The following is a 24,731-nucleotide window of genomic DNA, read 5'->3' on the forward strand; positions in this document are numbered from 1 at the left end:
AGGTATTCTGTATTTATGATTGGCCAAGGTACATTTTCACTTCTTTTGGACATCATCTTTTTAACTTCTTTTTGGTAAAGAAACAAATTTCAACCACTGTGTTGTAATTGTGGAAACACGAAATGGTCAAATGGGAGAGACCCACACAAACCAGACAGAATCATGACTAGCCTACCCAAAACAGCTCTCACCCCAAATCATACCTGATCTTAGGGAGGCTAGGAGGCTCCAGGCCTGTCTAGGCCTCAGAATGGAGAACAGAAATTCAAAAATCACAACAGAGCCCAAGATATGTCTCACTAGAAGGAAACCATTTATAACTCTGGCTTGTATACAGAGAAGTACCACAAGAATCTTTATATATAAGGATTTTAATCACAATAAGGAAAAATGCAAGAAAAAGCTAAAATGAGCAAATAACAGTTGCCATGAAGGCAATTCTAAGGCAAATACATCCCCACACAATCCATCCATCCATTATCTAACCCACTATATCCTAACTACAGGGTCACAGGGGTCTGCTGGAGCAAATCCCAGCCAACACAGGGTGCAAGGCAGGGAACAAACCCTGGGCAGGTGCCAGCCCACTGCAGGGCGCATACACACATATACACCAAGCACACACTGGGACAATTTAGAATCGCCAATGTACCTAACCTGCATGTCTTTGGACTGTGGGAGGAAACCAGAGTACCTGGAGGAAACCCACGCAGACACGGGGAGAACATGCAAACTCCACGCAGGGAGGACCCAGGAAGCAAACCCGGGTCTCCTAACTGCGAGACAGCAGCACCACCCACAGCGCCATGGTGCCGCCCTTCCCACACAATCCTAACAATTAATTCAAAGGCAGAGCAAAAAATAATCAAAAACCTGAGAATTCAGGAAAAAAAAAACAATAGAGACAAAAAACAAACATACACAATGAATAACAAGGAACTCACTTCCTGGCCTGCTTTTTATAGGCTGGGGCAATCCTTAGCAGAAATGTTCCACCCACAAAATACAGGGAACATAGGATAACAATGTCACACACATGGAAACTTTGCAATAAATAAACAGAACAATATTAGAAGAAAATACATAATAAAAATAAATATTTGACAAAGAATTTTTAAATAACAAAAACAATAATAAAACAACATAAACATAACACAGTAGAATTTTCAATTTAATAAAGTCTGATATATTCATTTTTTCCCTTTCAGATGTTTAAATAGATTAAACATGTAAGGTACCTAAATTCTTTTTAAAGTAGTAGAATATTAGAATATGCTGCCTAATTGAGGTTAATATAAATTTTGAAAACTTTCTGGATATTTTTCAATATGGATGTTTTATTTCATATTACTGATTTAATGTTTTCTCTTTTATTATAAATTGTGCTTTCCTCTGAGTGCTAGTAAAATTGCTGTATTTAGAATTAAGAAAAAATAATTAGCATAGAAATGGAAGATTATTTTCTAGGTTAGGTTATGCTAGGTTAGGCTTGGCAGACTTTATTATCCCAAAGGGAAATTTATTTGCAGCAGAAATGTACAAAGACATACAAATTGTTCCATAGATACAATTTAACAAGCCAAGAGACAAGAACTGATATTCATTGTTATAATCAGAACAGACACCTAGGATTTCTACAAATAATAGTTTTGAATTCTTTCATACATTTTATTAATTTACAGTTCAACAGACTCCAGGTAGCCACTAGAATTTAAAATAAAGAGTTTATAAATCTGTTGGTTTTGAATCTAAACCTACAGGCTGATGGACACATTTGAAACTTTGTAGATAGTGAATGGCTGCTGTCACACAATTAAGGTAGTACTCTTTGCAAACTGGTTGTGATTCATCTGAGGGGAAAAGATTATTGTTACTGCTCATTGACAATGATGTCAAAAAATGTTTTGTTCTTTAATTTAAGATGCCTAAATTAACATAAAACAGCAAGTACATCAAAAAAATATCAAAAAAATACAAAACAATGTCAATTGTTTTCTTCAAAACAATTCAGCTTCCTTACTAACTACAGTAGTTTCTTCCTCTTGTTTTCTGAAAAACAGAATCCAATTCCTATATTTTACAAACCCATCTATATTAATCAGTATATCGGATTCCAATGTTCAAATCCAGCTAATTAACAACATACAACATAGACTAGAGTTAAAAGGATATAACAGAATTGAAAGTAACATTTAATCAGTCTAACATGAGGTTTACAATTAGGTGCAGAAAAAAAAATTTAAATGCCAGCTTTCAGTGCTAAGATGTTTTGTTGGCTTCATTTAATTTCTTATTAGGTTATACTTAAGTCTCACGGGTGAAGGTTGAGGAAACAGTTTTAAATGAATTAAATAAAAATTCAGTAACTAACTCTACAATGTTCATATGCTCAAAATATTGGTGCCTATTAAGAAAAAATGTTTACTGTCTCTTGTGATTTGCTCATTAATTATAAAACATTATCTTTATTAAATGTATGACTCTTGGGCTAGAATTATACAGAAATTATACAGAAATCTAATAATATTCTAAAATAAGGCAAATGTTAATACATTCAAGGCAATTCAATTGAAATCCAAATTAAGATTACTCATACTGATCATATTTAGCATCACTAGTTAACCTATGATGTATTAATTGGCATCTAGGGAGAAACTGGAACATCCAAGGGGAACCTACCATGAACTTAGTAAGCATATTCAAGATGCATGATGACTGCATGTCCAGATGTTTGAACACTGAATCTGTAAAACAGCAACATTAACCAGCATATGGAGAAGTATACATGTTGCTTTTGTTTTATGTTATAGTTGACTTCAAAGTCAGAGAATAAATAAGCATTGCCATTGAACCTAATGCTAATACCTCTATAGAATGTTGGAGAAAAAACAGTTACTGGAAGAAATTTTATGAAGACACAAGGAGAACATTCAAATTCAACACAGACGAGCACCAGTAGCAGGTCCAAATCCAGAATGCATGAGCTGTGAAGAAGCCTCACTGACACTGCCCAATTGTTTTGCTGTATATATATTTGCATTTTTTTCTTTAAGAATTAACATTGTTGTTCTTTATATTGAAGCAATTACTGAATATGGCTAAACAGAAATTGTTTAGAAACAATTCATGTTGTCTGTCAAACACAGTCAAGGGACTACAGTATGTCCAAGTTGAAGCCTTTGGACGAGGGACACCAGTAGAGATCCATCTAGTGCTTGTACCAGGGACTAATGAACTACCATGGTTTTGTGGTACTTTAAGGCCAATGTTATGTCTGGGGTTAAAAGGACACCAGAAAATACTAGGCTCAACTCTAGCCTAGTGACCCTCATCCTTAGGCTCCAACTTGGACATATTTTACTGTATGTCTGTAAAAATGCACTCAGGCTGGACTTCATCCTGTCATACAACCAGTGAGATAAGAGTAGGAAAAATAGAAAGACTCAACTGGCATAAAAAAGAAAGGCCAGCGTGAAAGGGGAATATGTGCAGCTGGTTTTGTGATAGATGAATACATTAGGCACCCCAATCATTATACATTAGTACAAGAACTGTTAGTCAAGTACACAGAGGCAGTAGGTTTATTGTTGCCTTCTGTTTATTTGCTGCTTTGAGTTCTGTCTCTTTTATTAATGTTACTAGTTCACCAGTAAATCACCATTTGTACTACTTTGAAATTTATTATGGGTACAAGAATAAGGGCCCTTAAGCCCCCAGAAATAGTGTACATAGTGAGCTTTATGTCACAACCTTGAATTAGGTAACAGTTTTAGAGCTGGCATAAAAGCAGTTTGGCCTCTAATCTTTATGAAAAAACAACTCAGAAGAAAAGACGAAAGCAAACACATTCCATCCATCCATTTTCCAACCCGCTGAATCTGAACACAGGGTCATGAGGGTCTGCTGGAGCCAATCCCAGCCAACACAGGGCACAAGGCAGGAACCAATCCTGGGCAGGGTGCCAACCCACCGCAGGACAGCAAACACATTTATTTGGGAAATAGAACAGAAAACAGGAGCTGACTCTCATCATATCAAAATTTCCAGCGACAAGCAAAACTTTGTCACTTGGCAGAGTTTAGGTATTTAGAGAGACCAAAAAGTGAGACCACCAAATTAAGTTGGTTACAGTGGAAACAGCATTTGTCAATGACAGATTTCAGCTTAGTAGATGCCATGTGGTGTTATAAACCAACAAAACACATTTATTTGGCTCAGATACACAAACCAAGTAGTTATGTAATCTTTATTATAAACAGGTTTTTACTTCTATAGCATAAGAGATTCAAATAAACATCCACTTTCATATTCTCTATACATAACTGCCTTAAGGTCTGATGTAGACTCAGGGAAAGCAGATGTGTCCAAATAAGAAAGCATTCATTTTCTTTTAAGATTTTCATTGAGAAGATGCCAGAGAGGAGTTAGAGAGCATGGTCTACAAACTTAGACTTTACAGTAACATCAATCTTTTCTTCCGCAGGGCTGTCTAAACTTCTGTTGATACCCTGAATGTCAAAACATGCAGTTGGCTTGCTTTCCTTTAATTACATTCCTGGCAGTGAGCTGCTATTCTCTGCTTCAGATTACCAAGTTTATGGGGAGGCAATGTCACCCCATGGCCCCAGAGATATGAGTTTGTATCCCAGCCTTAGAACTGCTTATGTGGAGTTTGCATAATCTCCCTGTCTGCATTTCTTTACACATCTCAGACACATTATATTGGTTTTGTACAATGTGTGTTTTGGGGGATCAGGAGGAATAACCTAGAGTTTAAATTAATCTGGATTGGCAAATAAATGGTTGAAAAGTGACACTTAAAAGCTGATTGGGGGATAAGTTGTATTTTGTTTTAGTGTTCATGTACATAAGGTGTAGATGTCCTCCTTTGAGGAGCTATACTTGTTTCATTAGTCCATCTGAAGAGAGTGAAATTCTATCTCTGCATCCAGCTGTGACAGTGATTTAAGATCAGATAAGAGGTATGCCACCTGTATCTGTTTCTCACTATTTCTAACCTAACCTATTGGTAGGATCAAACTGCTCACTTTTATCTTGAGGTTTTTACATAATTCACCTTATACAGAAGTTTCACATTTTCTTTGAGGAATTCACAATTTTCAGAAGTTTCACATCTCCTTTGACTTTACAACTTACTAATGCTTTGTGCATTGCAAATAATTAAATTATAATTGACTCACTAATTTATTGGGTTTTTTTTTATATATATATATATATATATATATATATATATATATATATATATATATATATATATATTGTGGGAAACAGCCCGGACACAAACAGGCAGACACCGATGGTTTACAACCACATACACCTCGGAGCGACCTTGCTAGACTTGATGCCGTCCCGGGTGTCCTCAGCAACGGCGTGCTTGTGGGAGTCCGCTGCACTCCTGCTATGCTGGGTATTGTCTTCCTGCATCAGGTGGGGATGGCACTTCTGTGAACCGTCGGTGGTCTTCGGGGTGAGTTGCTCTCATGGGGGTGTGCGCATACCACTACCGCGGTACGTTTGTGTTCTCCTGCTGCGCTGGGCTGTCCACAAAATTATTTTTGTAGACGAGTCCCTGCCTTGAACCAGGCAGAGAGTCCCATCTGGGATGCCATTGTGGGCAACAGCCCGGACACAGACAGGCAGACACCGATGGTTTACAACCACACACATGTTTATTCATATTTACCCAACTATTTACAAAAGTACTGCACACACAACCCAGTGCTTCTGCACCAAGCACCCTCAGTCCAGGCCTCTTCCAATGATGCCTCTCTTTACCACCTCCACTCCTCTCCTCCGAGCTCTGTCTTCTTCCACCTGACTCCAGCTGACGAATGGAGGGAGGCGGCCCCTTTTATGTGCAACCGGACGTGCTCCAGGTGCCTTCAGATGAGCTTCCTGCGGCACTTCCTGGTGTGGCGGAAGTGCCACACGAGCACCCGGAAGCACTCCTGGTGTCCCTGGTAATCCTTCCTCCAGCACCTCTGGGTGTGGCGGAAGTGCTGACATCCAGGGCTTTTCAGGCATCTCGGTGCCCCCTGGCAGTGACCACGGGCCCCTATAGGGTTGAGCTTCCATGCTCTGTTCCCGTGGTCCCCATACCAACCAGGGCGGCTGCCCTCTCGTGGTCCGGAGGAGGCATAGTCCCTCTTCCGGTCCTTCCAGGCGTCCCGGCTGGGTACCGCCCCCAGCCACTCACCACAATATATATATATATATATATATATATATATATATATATATATATATATATGTATGTTAGTGGGGTGGGTGGTAACTGTGAGAACTATGTTTTGTATGAAATTGTGAATAGAAACAGCATGACAAATTATTCTACACTTATTGTTTTTTTATTTCTTAAATGTAAATTACAGATTTTTACTTCAATTGGTAAATAGACTGTAGTATTTCCATGCTGAAGGAGGCTACCTGAATCTGGGCAATCCTGGGATCATAGTACAAGGTTACGTTAAATGTCAACTTTAAATGTGCCTTGGTGAGTGCTGGTGTGTGCCCAGTTATAGACTGGCACTCATCCAGGATGGGTTACTGCTTTATGTCTAATGCCAGGAGAGGTTCCAGCTCCACTGGATAATCAGATTGTAAAACGGATTGATTGATGCTTTTTTAAATCTGTTTTGAATCAAAATAAGCATTATCAAGCACTGCTAAGTTCCAGTGTTTCCTACATTGTTGTTCTGGTTTCTGGGCTATAAAAATTAAAAAAGAGAGAATGAAAAGAAAACCAGGCAATGAAGAAGGTTTGGTGCTGCAAACTCCTTCTCATTTATAGCTAGGCATCATTATATGCCCTTATGTTTTTTCTAAGATTTCAAAAAGAAACTCTAAAACTAACCTATGAATAACTCTAAGAAACAGTTAAACCAGTTTGAAAGCATTAGCTGTTCTGTAACAATGTCAGTCCTTATTGAGACTGGAAATTCCCTAAACGGCATAATCTGTAATAGATTGTAGGTCTGTAGACAGAATAAAGCCTCAGCTTTTGAGAGAGAGTTCTTGTTAGGGAAGGGGAATAAATTAATATAAACACAACAAATACACTATTGGCACCTTTATCCTGGTTTCATTGGCACCTCTTAAATAATTAGAGTATGCTTGGTGTCTGGCATGAGGTAATCTGTATCTGCTCATTTTTCTGTGTTTGAATGGAAACAGACAGGATACAATGAGGATTATATGGAGATTTTTGGAATAGGTAACGTCTTAGTTGACGTGGTGTGCAGTGTGATGATATTAGGTTATATGAGTCAATCTTGTATCCAAATGCATAAAATGACTCTGTTGTAAATTCAAATATGTGTAACATTGATTGTAAGAAGGTTTAAATAAGCTTGGGTAGCACTCCCTTTACAGGCTGTACCCTCTGAGATCTCAAAATGTGGAAAGTATCTGTCTTGGCCAATTGAGACAAAGGAGAAGTCAACTGGATCAAGTGACTTATTAGCCTTCTGACTGTGAAAGTTAATTTTTTATACAAAAGGTCATTTCATTTAAACCCTGCCCACATTATACCTTCAGCAATGTGCAGTTTTTTCATAGACTGTAATAAGAGCCCAGTCTGTTAGTATCAGGTATAAGTCAGAAACCTAGGAGGAATGGCTAATAGCCAATCACAGGGAATTTTCATATGTAAATTCACACTCATTTGCATTGAGCTAATATAGAGTTAGCAATAAACTGAAGTATCCAAGGGGTAAACACACAAACGTAGTAAGAATACACAAATTTCACACAGACAATTACCAGGCTAGGAACCACTGTGCCACCAGAATGCCCTACAACAATTAAGTACACGTTAGCATTAGAATGGTGAAAAGAATTTATCTTGGTTCTTTTCATAACAATGAAATGTTGTTTTATGACACAAAGAATATTAATTGAATAGTTTATACTTATGAATACCCCCAGTCAAAATTCAGTTCAGGTAATAAATTAAAAAATAATCTTTAACTTCCTTGAGAAGTCATTTCTTCTGAGTGGCAGAAATTACATATGTATGTGCTAGAAAAATTCAAAATTGGGGAATAAACAGGGTTAATTTCCCAAAAAGCATTTTTTAGGGGATTAATCAGAATACACTCCGGGACAGGAAGAATCTAAACCTGAACTTCAAACTGTAAATAATATTAAAGTGGGGAGATACAGAATTCCAAATTAGGGGAATTTCAAACAAAACAGATGCCTTCCATTATGGCCTGAAATACAAATAAGGAACTCAGCACCACATTCTTTGTAAATGACTGACTGGAATGAAACAGAACAACCATTGGCCAAGTAGACAAATACCATCAGAATACAATGGCTGAGGTAATGAGAAAGATGATGGTCAGCATCATATGGCTGGTTCTGCACAATATGACATGGCCTCCTTAAAATAATAAAAGAGTCGTTTTATGGTGAGACATTGGCCAGGTATAAAGAATAAAAATGAGGTCTGGAATTATTACATGGGAACTCTTAATCAGTTCAGTTCCATCAGATCCTTATACTTCTAAACAGACCAAAATAAAATCAGAATCAGAGAAAAGAAAAAAACTAAATACCAAATAAAAAGTACAAATACAAATGCATAGCAAAGATGCTTGATGATGTGAAGTCACATCCAGCGTGATGCTCGATGGCACAGTCATTATGTAAATAAAGAAAGTTCTAAAATGCAAAAAAACAAACAAAGGCACAAAATTAGATTAAATTTATAATTTGTCATACATTCACTTTAAAGTAATTAAAGTGTCTCTGTAGGGATCATTGAAATATCCCTCTTGAAAAAAGTGGGCTACTCAGAATGTTGTGTATTTTCTTCATCATTCTATAAGCAAAAGGGCAATTCCAGTATTAATTAATTGTGAAAGAAGTGAAGTATTTATCTAACATAGCTGGTTTGCTTGAAGTCAAAAATTAAAGAAATTATCAAAATGTTTGACAGCTATTATCACAATATATATTCACATACATCAAATATACCTTGGCTGTGCAAATTGTCTTTATTTATTTTTTTAAAACAAGCAATTTAAACAAGCAATATTTAGTGTTAAGAGGTTATCCATCCATCCATTATCCAACCCGCTAAATCCTAACTACAGGGGTCACGGGGGTCTGCTGGAGCCAATCCCAGCCAACACAGGACGCAAGGCAGGAAACAAACCCCAGGCAGGGCACCAGCCCACGCAGGGCACACACACACACCACACCAAGCACACACAAGGGACAATTTAGGATCGCCAATGCACCTAACCTGCATGTCTTTGGACTGTGGTTAAGAGGTTACTGATCAGCAAATAGTTAATGATGGTAGAAAAAATATGCTGATGATACAGAAGAAAGATCAACAGGGAGGAAGCGAAATTAGAGTAACCTACATTTGCAATTAGAGAATTATGCAAGCAAGTTAAAGGGTACATGAAGACGATCAGGAGGAGACAGATGTACAGTATGTTTTGATTTTGTCCTAAAGAGGTAGGTTATTGTGTACTGGAAAGCCCCAATAGATAACTGGTGGCAGCTGCAAACATTAAAAGAAGCCTGTATACTTTAATAAATTCTTACCCCTTTGAACAAAGGAAAATTAAGGGATTTTTTTGATATCTAGAAACCACACTGAACCAGCCACAGAGGAGTTGTACGAATTTTCTTTGACACCATAAAAAGTCCCTAGGCAGTGAGGAGAAATCAGAAGGTGAGTTTAACTGGTTGTTCCTTAGTAGAACTATTTAAGTCTGGAGTTAGGAAAGAAGTTTGGGCAAATGTTCATTATCAGTAAGATTGACAAGAAAGAACCAGAGAAAGTTTATGAAAGGTAAAAGAAGTGTGAGTAAAGAAGCAGAGTGAAATCTAAGTCAAAATATTTAGAGATGGAAAAGTAGGGAAGCCAGTCTGCTATATTAAATACAGTTCAGTGAGATTACATGGTTTTGATTCTCTTTTTCTGTTCTCACTTGATTCATCAGGTGGCAGAGTGGCAGAGTGGTTCAGCTACTGCCTTGCAGTAAGGAAACCAGGGTCCTTGTCCTGGGTTCTTCCTGTGTGGAGTTTGCATGTTCTCCCTATGTCTGTGTGGGTTTCATCCGGGTGCTCCAACTTCCTCCCACTGCGCAATATAGGACTTTGCTAGTATCCAAGAACACTTTGTGTAAAACCCTCGAAAAGAAACTGCAATCAGAAGGTGTGACCTTCAAAAAGGAGAACTCCTTAATAAAGAAAATATGGCACTCTGAAAAACGTGCCACATGTCTGGAGAAAGCTGACTAGGAAAGGGATAAAGTATCTCTTACCTCAAACCATATGTACAAATAACTTTGATTGATAACTTTGATGAAAACTGCTAATTGTAATTGAATAGGTAGGACAAAGCCAGCTAATGTGTATCTGTTTTCTTATTTTTTCCCTTCACTCCAGCTAGGCAAGCTTTCTCCTCTTCCACCCAACTCCAGTTTCCTAGGGTCTAGATGAATGACTTTCTTTATACCAGACCAAGGAATACTTTCGGGTGGTACCACACTGCATCCTGGAAGCACTTTCAGGTCAAGCAGAACCCCCCCCTAAAATGAGGAAACCTTCTCTCCAGAGCTCCTTCTGGTGGCTCCCAGAAAGCCCATCAATGCTCTGGATCAGAACTACAATTCCCATGCAACCTTGTGTGTCTATGGAATACTCACTACAGAGCTATTGCAACCTTCAGCATTGGGTGAACATATGGACCCTTGAGACAGTCTCATTCCAACCTTTCATTATCCAGGCTTGCTTGCCAATACATGTCTACTTTGACACTCTAAACACACAGTTAACCTTATGATAAGAATGTTTCTGCCTATCCTAGGGACACTTACTGACAAAGACACAAAATCACTTGCACACTTGGACTGGCTTTAGTATTACATGAGTGCCAACACATTGGAGCTTCTTTCAGCTATCCTTGGTACCCCTGCTCCCTTGAGACTTTGGTAAATTTAGGAAGGTCCCATCCCCAGGGCAGGGGGCTCTTGCCATCTGTTCTGTTATACGGACAGCTCAGTCTCATATGTTTTCTTATCTGGGTTTCTGTGCCCTCTAGAGACCAGAAGGAAATATCCCCTCAGGAGTTTCATTTTCGACATTTTTTAGTCTGTCATTAAAGGAACAGTCAGGTATCTTTTGATAAAAGAAATGGCAAGATTGGCAGACTTTTGTGCAAATTGTATTGACAAGAGGGATTTTTATAGAGGTGTCAATTCACACGTTCTCTTAGGGAGGCAAGCGGGTGTTGCAATTTTTTTTATTATTTTAACTTATTTTAGTTAGAAAGATGGCACAACTGCACTATGCTTTATCGACATAGCACAAATGTACAGTTTATAAAGGTTTGCTTTGAAAACATCTTACATTAATGTTTGTAAAAAATTCCTTTTAAATTACATTAGAAAAGGCATATCATACAAGAATTGCCGTTTGGATGTTGGTTTCTCAAAATTGATTTTGCTCTTTTCTACTGTTTCCTAAAGTGAATTCTAGCTATTTTGAAAGTAAGAAATTAAAAAAAAAACTAGGTGGGTGGACTTTTCATTTTGCTGCTCTGTATCTGAAGTATACCAAGCTCACAGACTTTTTGTGTGCATGTTTGTGCTATGTTTATTTTTACTAGTGGTATTCCATTATTTTTAGTCTGTTTTTAAGCAAATTTTATTAAATGATTAACTGTATAGGAAGTGAATCAACACAAGTCATGTCTGTTCTCACCTCTTCCATCACTGTTCCAAATCATGTTCCATACCACCACGATCAACAGCCACACACCCAAACAAAGTCCAAATCATACGTTTCATGTAATAAAAAATTTAATAAGAGAAGCCGCACAATCCTTATTCTGGATTAGCTTTATGGATGGTTAAATTTAATTTCAAATGCATGAACATTTAGGTGAATCAAGTGATAGACTGAAGGCAGCCATTTGCTCAAAGTGACCAATTTACTGAAACAAGAAATTTAGCAGCTGCTATACACAGCAAAATTTTTGGTGGGTTTGGGGGGATTAAATGGTAATAAGGGTACGGTACTCAATGAATGATTCAAGGGTTGCCAGCACTATAAATAATAATAATTATAATAATAATACATTTTATTTATATAGCACCTTTCCCATGCTCAAGGCACTTACAGAATATAAGAAAGAATGGTAGGGTATACGGTATATAGCATTGTACAGACCAGATAAATAAATAAAGAAGATTACAACAGTGAATTCAGAGAAAAAAAATGCTTGATGATGTTAAGTCACATGTGTACTTCTGGCATTTGTGAAACAGAAGACACTGGCTGCTGCTGAGGTTGACTTTGTTGTCTTTGGCAGGAGGTCAAAAAAAGTAGATCTAAGTAGTTTGTTAATGCTCAAAATGGTAGAATACAGTTCTTCCCCTGTTGCTGGCTATGCTTATAGTTTACTTTGGAAGGCTGAGTTGGTGATTTATTGTGCTGTTTCCACTTTTGTAGAGACTCATCTTTTTTGTCTGTTAATTTCTTTTCCTTTCCTGGCCAGTTTACAACAAACATAGTCATTCATGCCTTCAGGACTAAGTGCATCATATCTGTTTAATCATATGTAGGAGATTTTGAATAAATGGTCATTTAAATACTACATCATTCTCCATTGCAGCTTCTTCCTGCAAAATAGATTTCTCCTAGTAAGCCATAATGCTGCTTAGGTCATTGTTCCTTTGTTTAGCTTTTGCTGTCGCAGGGTCTATAAGTATAGCATATTCTGTATTAAGTGTTTTGCACAAAGACTGAACATCTGCAAAGACTTTATTCTTAGTGCTCTACCCAGACATGAATAGATTTAGTGATAGTTTTCTGCATGAGGCACAGGTTTCTTTCTTTGAAAACTTGGCACATATTCTGAACATTTTTTAATCTTTCTTATATTATATTTGGCACTATTTGGCTCAAACACTAAATAGTATTGTCATCCTATCTCTTATTCCTTTTAACTCCACATCACTTTCTGTTGTAAATATGGCCTTATAGTAAGGTGTGTGCTGAGAACTTTTAGCTGCCTGGTAGAGTATGCAAAATGGTGAATCACAATCCTGTGGACTTGTGCACATTAGCCTCTTTTGTGTAGTGTCTGCTGTGAGAATGAGGGATAACTTTTTTCTGTAACATGCAGCAACAAGAATCTGACATTTTATTTTGTCATTTCAGCAGCTTTTCCTACAGTCCTACTTGTTTCTTCTTTACCTTGTGAATGAGAATCATTAATTAATAAATTATTAGGGTTGGGTGGTCTTTTGGCCTTGGACCCCCTGCAGATTTTTTTTCTCTACCTTATTTATCTCCATTTCTTTCTGTCCTCCCCAGCCATCTGATCTTATCATCAGATTTTTTAGAGACTTAAAACCAATTCTACATATACGGACCCTAGTTCTCTATTAATTACATATCTATCTTATGTGTGCATTAATTTTTGTAGCAGTTGGACAATGACTGACTGACTGACTGACTGACTGTTATTTATTCCTTATTATTCTTCTCTAATTTTATTTTTTTTGTTTGATTGTAACTATTTCTTTGACATCTTGTAAAGCACTTTGAGTTACATGTACATGAAAACGTGCTATAGAAATAAAGTCCAGTCTTTTTTTCAGCTCTAACAGCTTTCAAGGAGCTGGAAAAAAAGAGATTAAACTTACAACTGAAAATATGAGAAAAAAAGAGAGAGAGAGAGAAATAGATAGATAGATAGATACTTTATTAATCCCGATGGGAAATTCACATTCTTCAGCAGCAGCATACTGATACAATAAATAATATTAAATTAAAGAATGATAATAATACAGGTGAAAAAAACAGACAATAACTATGTATAATGTTAAATATTAACGTTTACCCCCCCTGGTGGAATTAAAGAGTCGCATAGTTTGGGGGAGGAACGATCTCCTCAATCTGTCTGTGGAGCAGGACAGTGACAGCAGTCTGTCGCTGAAGCTGCTCTTCTGTCTGGAGATGACATTATTTAATGGATGCAGTGGATTCTCCATAATTGATAGGAGCCTGCTGAGCGCCCTTCGCTCTGCCACAGATGTTAAACTGTCCAGCTCCATGCCAACAATAGAGCCTGCCTTCCTCACCAGTTTGTCCAGGCGTGAGGCGTCTTTCTTCTTATACTGCCTCCCCAACACACCACCGCATAGAAGAGGGCGCACGCCACATCCATCTGATAGAACATCTGCAGCATCTTATTGCAGATGTTGAAGGACACCAGCCTTCTAAGGAAGTATAACCGGCTCTGTCCTTTCTTACACAGAGCATCAGTATTGGCAGTCCAGTCTAATTTATCATCCAGCTGCACTCCCAGGTATTTATAGTCTGCACCATCTGCACACAGTCACCTCTGATGAACACGGGGTCCATGAGAGGTCTGGGCCTCCTAAAATCCACCACCAGCTCTTTGGTTTTGCTGGTGTTCAGGTGTAGGTGGTTTGAGTCGCACCATTTAACAAAGTCATTGATTAGGTCCCTATACTCCTCCTCCTGCCCACTCCTGATGCAGCCCACAATAGCAGTGTTGTCAGCGAACCTTTGCACATGGCAGGACTCGAGTTGTATTGGAAGTCCGATGTATATAGGCTGAACAGGACCGGAGAAAGTACAGTCCCCTGCGGCGATCCTGTGTTGCTGACCACAATGTCAGACGTGCAGTTCCCAAGACGCACAACTGAGGTCTGTCTTTAAGATAGTCCACGATCCATGCCACCAGGTATGAATCTACTCCATCTCTGTCAGCTTGTCCCTAAGGAGCAGAGGTTGGATTGTGTTGAAGGCGCTAGAGAAGCCTAGAAACATAATTCTTACAGCACCACTGCCTCTGTCCAAGTGGAGAGGGATCGGTGTAGCATACAGATGATGGCATCCTCCGCTCCCACCTCTCCTGATATGCAAATTGCAGAGGGTCGAGGGGTGTGTTGATCCTGTGGCCTCAGGTGGTGAAGCAGCAGCCCTCTCCATGGTCTTCATCACATGTGATGTCACAGCAACAGGCCGGAAGTTATTCAGCTCACTAGGACGTGATACCTTTGTGACTGGGGTGATGCAAGATGTTTTCCAAAGCCTCGGGACTCTCCCCTGTTCCAGGCTCAGGTTGAAGATGCGCTGTAGAGGACCCCCCCAGTTCCGATGCACAGACCTTCAGCAGTCGTGGCGATACTCCATCTGGACCCGCTGCTATTCTGGCACGAAGTCTCCTCAGCTCTCTGCTCACCTGCGCTGTTGTAATTGTGGGTGGGGATGTCTCTCCTATGATGGTATCAGCAGAAGGATGTGTGGAGGGTGCAGTACTCCGAGGTGAGAGTGAGAGTGGGTTAGGGTGGTCAAACCTATTAAAGAAGTTGTTCATTTGGTTTGCTCTCTTCACGTCTCTCTCGATGGTGGCACCCCGCTTCGAGCTGCAGCCAGTGATGATCTTCATCCCATCCCACACTTCCTTCATGCTGTTATTCTGCAACTTCTGCTCCAGCTTTCTTTTGTACTGCTCCTTCGCCGCCCTGAGCTGGACTCGGAGTTCCTTCTGCACGCGCTTGAGCTCATGCTGATCACTGCCTTTAAAAGGCCCTTTTCTTCTGGTTCAAAGGCCCTTGATGTCACTTGTAATCCATGGCTTGTTGTTAGCATAGCAGCGTACTGTTCTTACTGGAACTACAATGTCCATACAGAAGTTGATGTAGTCAGTAGTGCAGTCAACAACTTCCTCAATGTTCTCATTATGAGATCCCTGCAGGATATCCCAGTCTGTAGTTCCAAAAAGTTCTCTCAGAGTATTCTCAGCCTCCGGGGTCCACTTCCTGAATGATCGTGTGGTTACAGGTAGGACTCTAACTTTTGGTTTATAGTGAGGCTGAAGCTGAACCAGGTTATGATCTCCTTTCCCAAGTGCAGGTAGCGGGGTGGCGCTGTATGCGTCGTTAACGTTTGCATACAGTAAATCAATAGTCTTATTTCCCCGGGTGTTACAGTCCACATACTGGGAGAATGCAGGTAATGTTTTGTCCAGCGTCACATGGTTAAAGTCTCAAGCGATTAGCACAAGCGCCTCAGGGTGCTGCGTTTGTAACTTAGCAACAGCGGAATGGATGATGTCACTCGCTGACTCCACGTCTGCCCGAGGAGGAATGTATACAGTAACAACAATGACATGTCCAAACTCTCTGGGCAAATAGTAGGGACGTAAACTTACGGCCAACAGTTCGATATCCCTGCAGCAAGTGGAGATTTTGACGTTAACATTTCCAGAGTGACACCACCGTGTATTAACATAGAGAGCGAGTCCTCCTCCTTTGTGCTTCCCACAGGTACTTGCATCTCTGTCCGCTCTAACTGTGCTAAACCCGGGTAGCTCCACGTTGGCATCTGGGATGGTGTTATTTAGCCAGGTTTCGCAGAAACACAACAAACTGCATTCTCTGTAGGTCCTTACATTTTTCACCAGCGCAGCCAGTTCGTCGATCTTATTTGAGATTGAGTTTACATTCCCCAGAATCACAGAAGGCACCGAAGGCTTGAAACGCCACTTTCTCGCAAGCCGCTTCTTTTTTAGCTTAGTGCCGGCTCTGCTGCCACGATACCGCCTTCTTACCTCGTCGGGTAAATATGGAACCACACCGGCACTGGCATTTGTTCTCAGCGCCCGAAGTTGAGTACTTGAATAGGCGTGTCTCGGCGTGTTAAAATCCATGCCCACGTTGTAAAAGTAAGTGTGTCCAGGGAAGGAATCCACATAAAATAAAGTGGTAGAAGTGATCAATAAATAAAAATAGAAAAATAAAAGTAGAAAAGTACACATACATATACAGTCATACACGGAGCTGCTGAAAAGGCTGCCACTCACGGCGGCGCCGGATGCACGTAGAATATGTAGAATTTTAAGTAAAAGTGTAGGTTCTGCTGATCAGATAAGAGTTAATTTGCAGCTACAGATCAATGCGTGCTCATCGCTGCCTGAGAATACCTATTAGAGTAGGCAAAAGGTCAGGTTAAGGCAATAAGCTTAGAATGAAAATCCTTACAGGTGCCACTTAATCTCTATAGATGTCAGTTAGTCTTTAATTAACATTTCTGATGATCAAATAAAATTCAGAAGGCTAGGTGAGCATATGTTAACAAACAGTAAAAATGCTGAAGAAATTAATGTAGCTCAGTCACTGAAATAAATAAATGTCTGCTTGGAATTATGGGGATTTTGCTGGTTTTCAGCATTCTGAAAAATGTATCCTTTTACCAGAGAAGGCAATATGTGTCATTGAAAGCCTTTAGAAATCTAGAAATTATAATTTAATAAGACATTCTCCATCCTTGAGCCCTTTTAATTACAAATTAAAGTACATAAAAATATTTAAAAAGGTAAATGTTCTGTTCAGTTATAGACACTGATGTAGGAAATTCCATGCACAAATACTGTTATTTTCTTGCAAACAGAGGAAAGATATCAGAAAAAAGGAAATCACACTGAATTAATATGAAAATTAGGAGATATATAACTATAACATAAGAGGACTGTGTATATGCTGCATAAATAGCAAATGTTGTTTAAATGGTTGCAGTTATTTATTTATTTATTTTTAAAAGGACATCAAAAATTCAGCCAGTGGTGAACTTTTAAAGTACACTGGTTTCCTCAAAGTTAAGTAATTTGCCTCCGGACCTTTTCAGATACTATTTGTTATGAACTGTGCTTTATAAATAATAATCTGTTTCTGTTTATTGTTGATAATGTGATCTGCTTATATCTTTCTTAAATCATTTCATTTTACATACAGTGCCACATTTTCTAGGTGAACCTTATTTTAAATTGCTTGACAAATAAAGTATTCCATAAGTAATAAACACTGCCTAATAGATTATAGTTCATGTGAAATCCTTCACAAGCTATAACTAAACACTTTATCCACTATACACTATACGTATTGTACAGAAAACATAATCACAGTATGTCTGTTAAATATACATTTTATAACAGGTAAATAGAAGGTAACTATGAGATTAAATCAGCCATGGTCCTCCAGGGCTGTCACCTTTCTTCCTGGGTGCTGGTATCGCAATTCTTTGCAAACATTTATTGCCCAAAAAGTAGTACTACAGCTGGTTCCCGTCCTTCTCCATTGGCATAACAACATACATTATAAAGTTTATTATGCACTATATATAAAAACTTTGTGTGTTCTTTGGTTATTTTGCACTTTTAACTACATCCAGTATAGTATTAGGCTTTCTGACACATTCAGCTGTTATGCCTTACAGACGTGAAGGATGTTTACATTTGTTGTCCATGTGTTTTTAACAGTTTTTGTAAGAATGACAAATGAGAATGTATCAATAATAAAGATCTTTATTTGTCAATTTATTTTTATGCTAAGACTATTGAGCTGAGATCATTCATATTGACATTTGAAGACTGAAACAAATCTGTCTCATCAAAACAAACTAATCACACTGACAATCCATCTTGATGAAAAAATAAATTGAAATGTGTGAAATGACTAGTAAAATTAATAATTTCAACAAATTTTAGGCTTCAAAATTATCTTCCTTGTTAATATGAATTTAGATTTGCCCCTATACAAAGCTTTTCAGAAATTATTTCACCCTTGCCTTGTTTATAGTTTTCAGATTCAGTGAAAAGGTACAATTCCATAAAAAAAAAAAATTCACACATAAACAGTTTTCTTAAACATACATGCAATATGAAAATATTGAATAACTGAATAGTAAAGACTAGTAAGACAATTGTTCTTGATAATTTCGTGTAAGTTTAAAAACATCACTTTGTGTCACTTATGTAGGGGAAAGGCACTCTTTTTGGTCACTGTATTATACCAATGTTATACATTTTCAAATATTTGGCTCAGGCTATTTAATTTATCAATTACTTTCTAGCTTGCATACAAGCTATTTTCACTTTACTTAGTCATTTGTAGTTATAACAGATTCTCAAACCTGCTTAATCCATTTCAGGGTCACAGTGGTGCTGGGGCAGATCTCTTTAACACTTGGCTCAAGGCATGGAACAGTCATGGACAAGGGCACTTGTTTTATTATACACTCATCCAGTCTCATAGAGTGCCAGTTTGAAAACACCAATTGACCTAATGTGTATGTGTCTGTGGATGTAGGAGGAACTGGCAGACACTGGCAGATGTCTAGGTATGGGATTCAAATGCAGGACACCAAATTTACAAGGCAACTGCACCACTGTGCCATCATTTTTTTAAGTAACATTTTCAAACCATCTTAATTTAGTTCAGGAGCTGGGGTCTTATTATACATGAATTAACAAAAGACATCCTCAGAATGGAGACAACACAGTGTCAAGATGTTCAGCTCCCATGACTGAAATGTTTGAACAACACTATCTACATACACGAAGTGTCCACTTGAGGTTTTCATGAGAATTTTAATTCCTTTTTCATTCCATGTTATTCATGTTGTGTTAAATGGTGACTCTAGGCTGGTTCTCTGTGGGTGGGCATGTGTGTGTACTTTGGTACTAAAGCATATAGTCTTACTTACTGGGATTGGACACTTCACAAAAATACAGTAGAACCATACAACTTAGTAATGCATGCCAGCAATTACTGTAACACTAAACTTGAGAGAGGTGAGGAATTTCAGCTTAAAAATACCAAACTTATTCTTTAAGAAGAGAAATTTGAGAGATTGTTATAAATATTTTAACAATAAGTTAAATTACTGAGGAAAGTCTGTTACTTATTTTGTACAACATCTAGTAGGGGCTTTGTCCCTGGACCTTAATGCAAAAACTGCACTACAATCCTAATATCACATGATATTTTACACTCAATTTTGTACTGGTTTGGTGTATTGTATTTGATCTGTACAATAACAATAACTTTTAATCCAATTAAGAATGGAGATTATCTCTAGCTCAGATACTAAATGCAAGCAGAGGAGCCCAAAATAATATTGTTTCACCTGGGACTACTTTTCAAAACTGTTTTTGATAACTAAACAATAGCTGCAGTTATTTGTAGTAAACTGAGTATGTAAATGTTTTTGTGTTAATACTATAAAAGTGTCTTAGAATAAATATCCTGTTTAGGAAATATTTCAGAATTTGTGAATTTCATACTTCTAAATTATATCTAGTAGGATAGTTCTGAAAAGTGCAATGGTTGTACTACTAAAGAAAGTGGTCTAGATCAATGTTTCTTGAATTATGGGCCACAGCCCAGTGTTTGTGATGGGTTCTACAAGTTTGTGTAGTAAAATTAGCCTCATTCATCTAAGCACAAGCTCTGGAGAGTGATATGCTGTCCTCTATTTAGAATACTATTTATTTTGGTAGTGTGCAATCTGAGATGTGTCCATAAACAACACCACTCGCAGAGTGCTTTCATTTATATAGTAAGAAAATATAATAAATATTTCTTACAACACTAACGCTCCTTGCACAACCTATGAAACAATCAAACTGAGATGACTGACAAGCATAATAATGGGGGAGGCAAGCAAGCTTGGAAAGCAAAGACACTGTAGTACTAGTTTGAGCTGTCGAAATTAAAATAACAGGTGAGGAACAAGGATGTGATGATATTTGGAGTGTTTTCTGAGGGATTGAGTCTCTAGGTTGGGGGTATATGTAGTGGTGTGCCAGTGTTATATGTTAAATGCAGTTTTAGTGACCATGGACATTTGGTTGTTGTCTTATCGCACATTTGCCGTTATGGCATACATTGAATCCAGACTTAGAAAGAAAATTTTGCAGTAAGTTTAACATGCCTCAGTGACGGTGAATTACTTTGCACAACACTATTGTAAAGTGGTTTCATAAATTTCATTCCACTGATAGTGTGAAGGTTGTGTTTGTTGGTCTATGGAGAACTGTAAGAATGCCAGATAATATCTAAAATGTGAGACAGGCTGTAGAGGACAGCCTTTGGCAAACATTACAGTTGATAGCATTCAACATTTCAAACTGGACTGCTTGCCACATTTATCAGGCTTTATCTAATTGCTCATAAGAAATACACATAATGCGTACGCTTTTGGGAATAATTTACCTTTGTGTCTAAACTATTTTACTCAGTTTATTGAATTGTTAAATGAAAACTGACATATTGTGAATAATTTGGGAGCTCATTTGGAATAATGTGTTATTAATGGTGGAACACAGTTGGAAATTTTCTTTTTTTTAAATATGTTATTTAAGACAGGGTTGATAAATTATATTGATTAATTAATATGGCTATTGTCAATTTATGTCTCTCTTGTCATTATGGTAATAGTCCTCTTCGTGGGTCCCAGTATGGTACCAATTTATCTTATTTGGGTCATCGAATTAAAAAGTTGAGGAACATTGGTCTAGATTACAATTGGTTAAACTCATGGTTATAATAGATCCTGTTCTCATTTAGGAGCCATGTAAAAATTAGGCTGAAATACATTATTATTATTATTATTATTACTACTACTACTACTACATTACTTTATCCACAGCAATCAACATGCAACTTTAAACAAGTGTGACAGCAACTTTAACAAACTTTTCTTTGACCTGACAATGCCTACTGCTCCATTTACCACTATACCCACATATCCATCCATATAAAATAACTTCATCTTCACAAATGAAAGAAAACACAGAAGTACACAAAGAAAAAAAAACATGCAGAAATTTGAAAAACATTAATAATCCATTCAGGCAGTTTCCGGACCAGTTACAAAACCATGTTTCCTTGAGCTATGAGGAAGCAGCTCTTACCACCATCATGCTGCCAATTAGTAAAAGATGTCATTTTAAAATATTTTAATATTTATTTTTATATTAATTTCTGACATCTCTCTCTTTAATAGCTATATTATGAAACATTTTAATCCTTTCCTCTCAATTAAAACAGCATCTCCCACCAAACTTTTTTGTGTTAATTATGTCACTCAATGCACATTCCCTCCAAGCTGCTGCATACTCATCTCTCACATATAATTAGGTTGGATGGTTAATCGTGCAGTACCTCTGCTTTCAGCCTTTCGATTTCCGTGTCTTGATCTTCTAACTGATGTCTCAGCTGGTTTGCAGCCACCTTCTCTGTCTCCACAATCTGCACAAGGTGGATGTACTTTTGCATCAGCACCTCTCTTTCAATAATAATATCAGAGTAGCTGCAACATAGAAGCAAAAATGTTCCTGAGATTAATACATCATTGTGAAAATTGTTAAAATTTAATTAATCACGTCTGTAAGTGTGATACCTTTTTCCTGTGTGGTATACCAGCTGTTAGAAAAATCTGAGTCTTCTTAGAAAACTTAAAATGATTATTTTATCATTTGTAAATGAAACAGTACATCATATACATCAGGTAATATATATGCATAACAAGGTCAAAGTTTCTGTTGCTTCTTTCTTAGTAAACAAATAAATCTTTCTAAATAAGACACATAATGCCAGCTATTAAATACTAAGCTGAACAAACGTATATACACATAGCAGGATTTAAGACAATTAAAAACTAAAAAAATGCAAGTAAATAATGTATGCTACAAAACAAAAAATAAAATCATTAGCTTATAATATGGAATTTACTGTGTTGCATGAAATACTTGCAGAAGACCGATTCTGAACAGTCTCAAAATACACAGTTTTGTAAAAAGATTCTGATCTAAATTGTGAAGGATATTAAATTGAAAAATTCTTATATTTTTCCATTTTTTTTAGCACCTTCTTGATTGCCCACACTGGATAAATCAAAACTTCATAACTAAGACATATGGCAGTTTCTCACAGAATGAGATCACAGAAAAAAGAAAAATTATTAAATGTAAAAAATTATAAATGCCTCATTGAAAGTATAAAATATGATAATCAAAAATCAAAGAAAGACAAGAAAAGGGGTACATTACATCATCCTTTACACTTAGTAACAATTTACACTGAATAAGTAAAGACAAAGTCATTTTTTGGTCAGTTAAGTCAGATTTTCTAAATTTAGGACATGGTGAGGACTATTTGATTGTTAGTTATGCTTTTATTGTTTTTTCCATTGGACACTGGGGAAGGGATTTAGGGTTGCAAATCTTAAAAAGAACATTCCAGGGAGAATGTGCTGCTTGCTGGAATAGTTTTATGGTATGTTAGGTAAATGTAACTTTTCTAAAGACAGGGGAAGTTATTTACAAACTTGGCCTCGTGTGGTTGTTCCTTAACCACCCAAACCCCCAAGCATTATTATTATCCTACTTACAAAAGTCATATAAAGTAAATGCATAGTTCCTGTTTGTCACAAAGATGCTTAAGATCTAAAATATAAGTGAAAATGTTTTAAAGATATTTTGTAAGGCAAAGCTAAAAACAACATGTGTGCCTCTAATAAAAACAATAGATGTAATTGCTGGGTGAGTGACCCTATTTCTATATTGCAGTCTAATTCTTGTTTTATGGTTATGTTATGCAGAGGGCCTTCCAGAGCCTTTTGAGAAGAATGGTCACACAGCCTTTATTACGATTAATCCCTTGCTAAGAGGAGTCCTGCTATAAAGCAGAGGTTTAAGCCAGACATAGGACAGGCAGAGAGTACAGAATTAGTGCTTACACAGTGTTATAAAGGAATGTGTGGACATTTCTCCATTGCTTTCTTAGTTGCACATAAGTCCATCTTTTGGTTGATAACTGGGTCATGGTTTTCTCAATCAGGTTGGCAAAGGTTAAGTTATACTTGTCTTGCTCACTGACCATGAAGATAAATGATATAATACCAAGGCACCTCTGAGCCAATGCCAGAGCCATCCATATTACTAAACGAGAATGGTAAACCGGATATGGACGCAGGGACCTGCCCATGGATGCAAAAGACATAGTACGCAAGTGCCACACAAAGCCCCCCCCCCCCAGAGTGAAACGGGAGAGACTATGCACGTGCGCAAGCGCCACACAAAGCCCCCCCCCCCCCACCACCAGAGCAAAACGGGAGAGACTACGAACCGTCAGAGTAGGAAACAAAGTAAAACGTCATAAAGAGGTTAAAGAACAGGGACAAACACATGGAGAGCAGGTTACAGAGCAAAGCCCCCCTGCCCAGAGTAAAACGAGAAAGACTACGAACTGTCTCACATGCCGCAAGCAGGATAAAGCGAGGTCAGAAATAAAACACAGAGTAGGAAACAAAGTAAAACTTTATAAAGGGATTAAAGAATGGGGACAAACCCGAGATGGTACGGACACGTGTCTGAAACCGTGGAAGCAAAACTGTCTCGGCTCCAAAACCAAACAGCTCAACAACTAACACAACTTCAACACCGAGCCCACGTGGACAGATCTAATAAACGTGGACGCCTACAACGCGCGTCTCAAACTGCGTAGGCAAAGCAGGCATGGATTCAACACGACACAGCTCGAGTGACCGAGATACAAACACGCGCCTGCCTGAATATAATTAATGAACGCAGGTACCTACAACGTGCGTCTGAAATGCCACAGACCAGGCATGCACTGCTCCAAAAAAACAGAGCTCAACTAAATGAAATACGAAGTGAAACGGGAAACACTACAGAGTCCGCACTGCTCCACAATGCACCGCATAATGGTTCGGAAAGAGCTTCATAGTAACAGTGGGGAGACCCAGAGTGACACGGGCTAACGCTCCGTATTAAACATACGTCATCCTCTCACGTCCAATCTATACAGCATAGGTGAATCACATTACAGTGATGCATTATT

At 38.0% G+C, this 24,731-nt stretch overlaps 1 protein-coding gene across 3 annotated transcripts in view; it reads right to left on the reverse strand.

The window, feature by feature from the left end:
• The window catches only part of rasgrf2b (Ras protein-specific guanine nucleotide-releasing factor 2b), a 511,409-nt gene that overhangs the window by 238,995 nt on the left and 247,683 nt on the right, over nt 1-24,731 (reverse strand). For all 3 annotated transcript variants that reach the window (XM_051929617.1, XM_051929616.1, XM_028804694.2), the window contains exon 3: nt 22,032-22,179. In XM_051929617.1, the coding sequence (XP_051785577.1) occupies nt 22,032-22,179 (148 nt within the window). The remainder of the gene's footprint in view (nt 1-22,031; nt 22,180-24,731) is intronic.

Source organism: Erpetoichthys calabaricus, chromosome 7, assembly GCF_900747795.2.
Source record: "Erpetoichthys calabaricus chromosome 7, fErpCal1.3, whole genome shotgun sequence".
Lineage (NCBI taxonomy): Eukaryota > Metazoa > Chordata > Cladistia > Polypteriformes > Polypteridae > Erpetoichthys > Erpetoichthys calabaricus.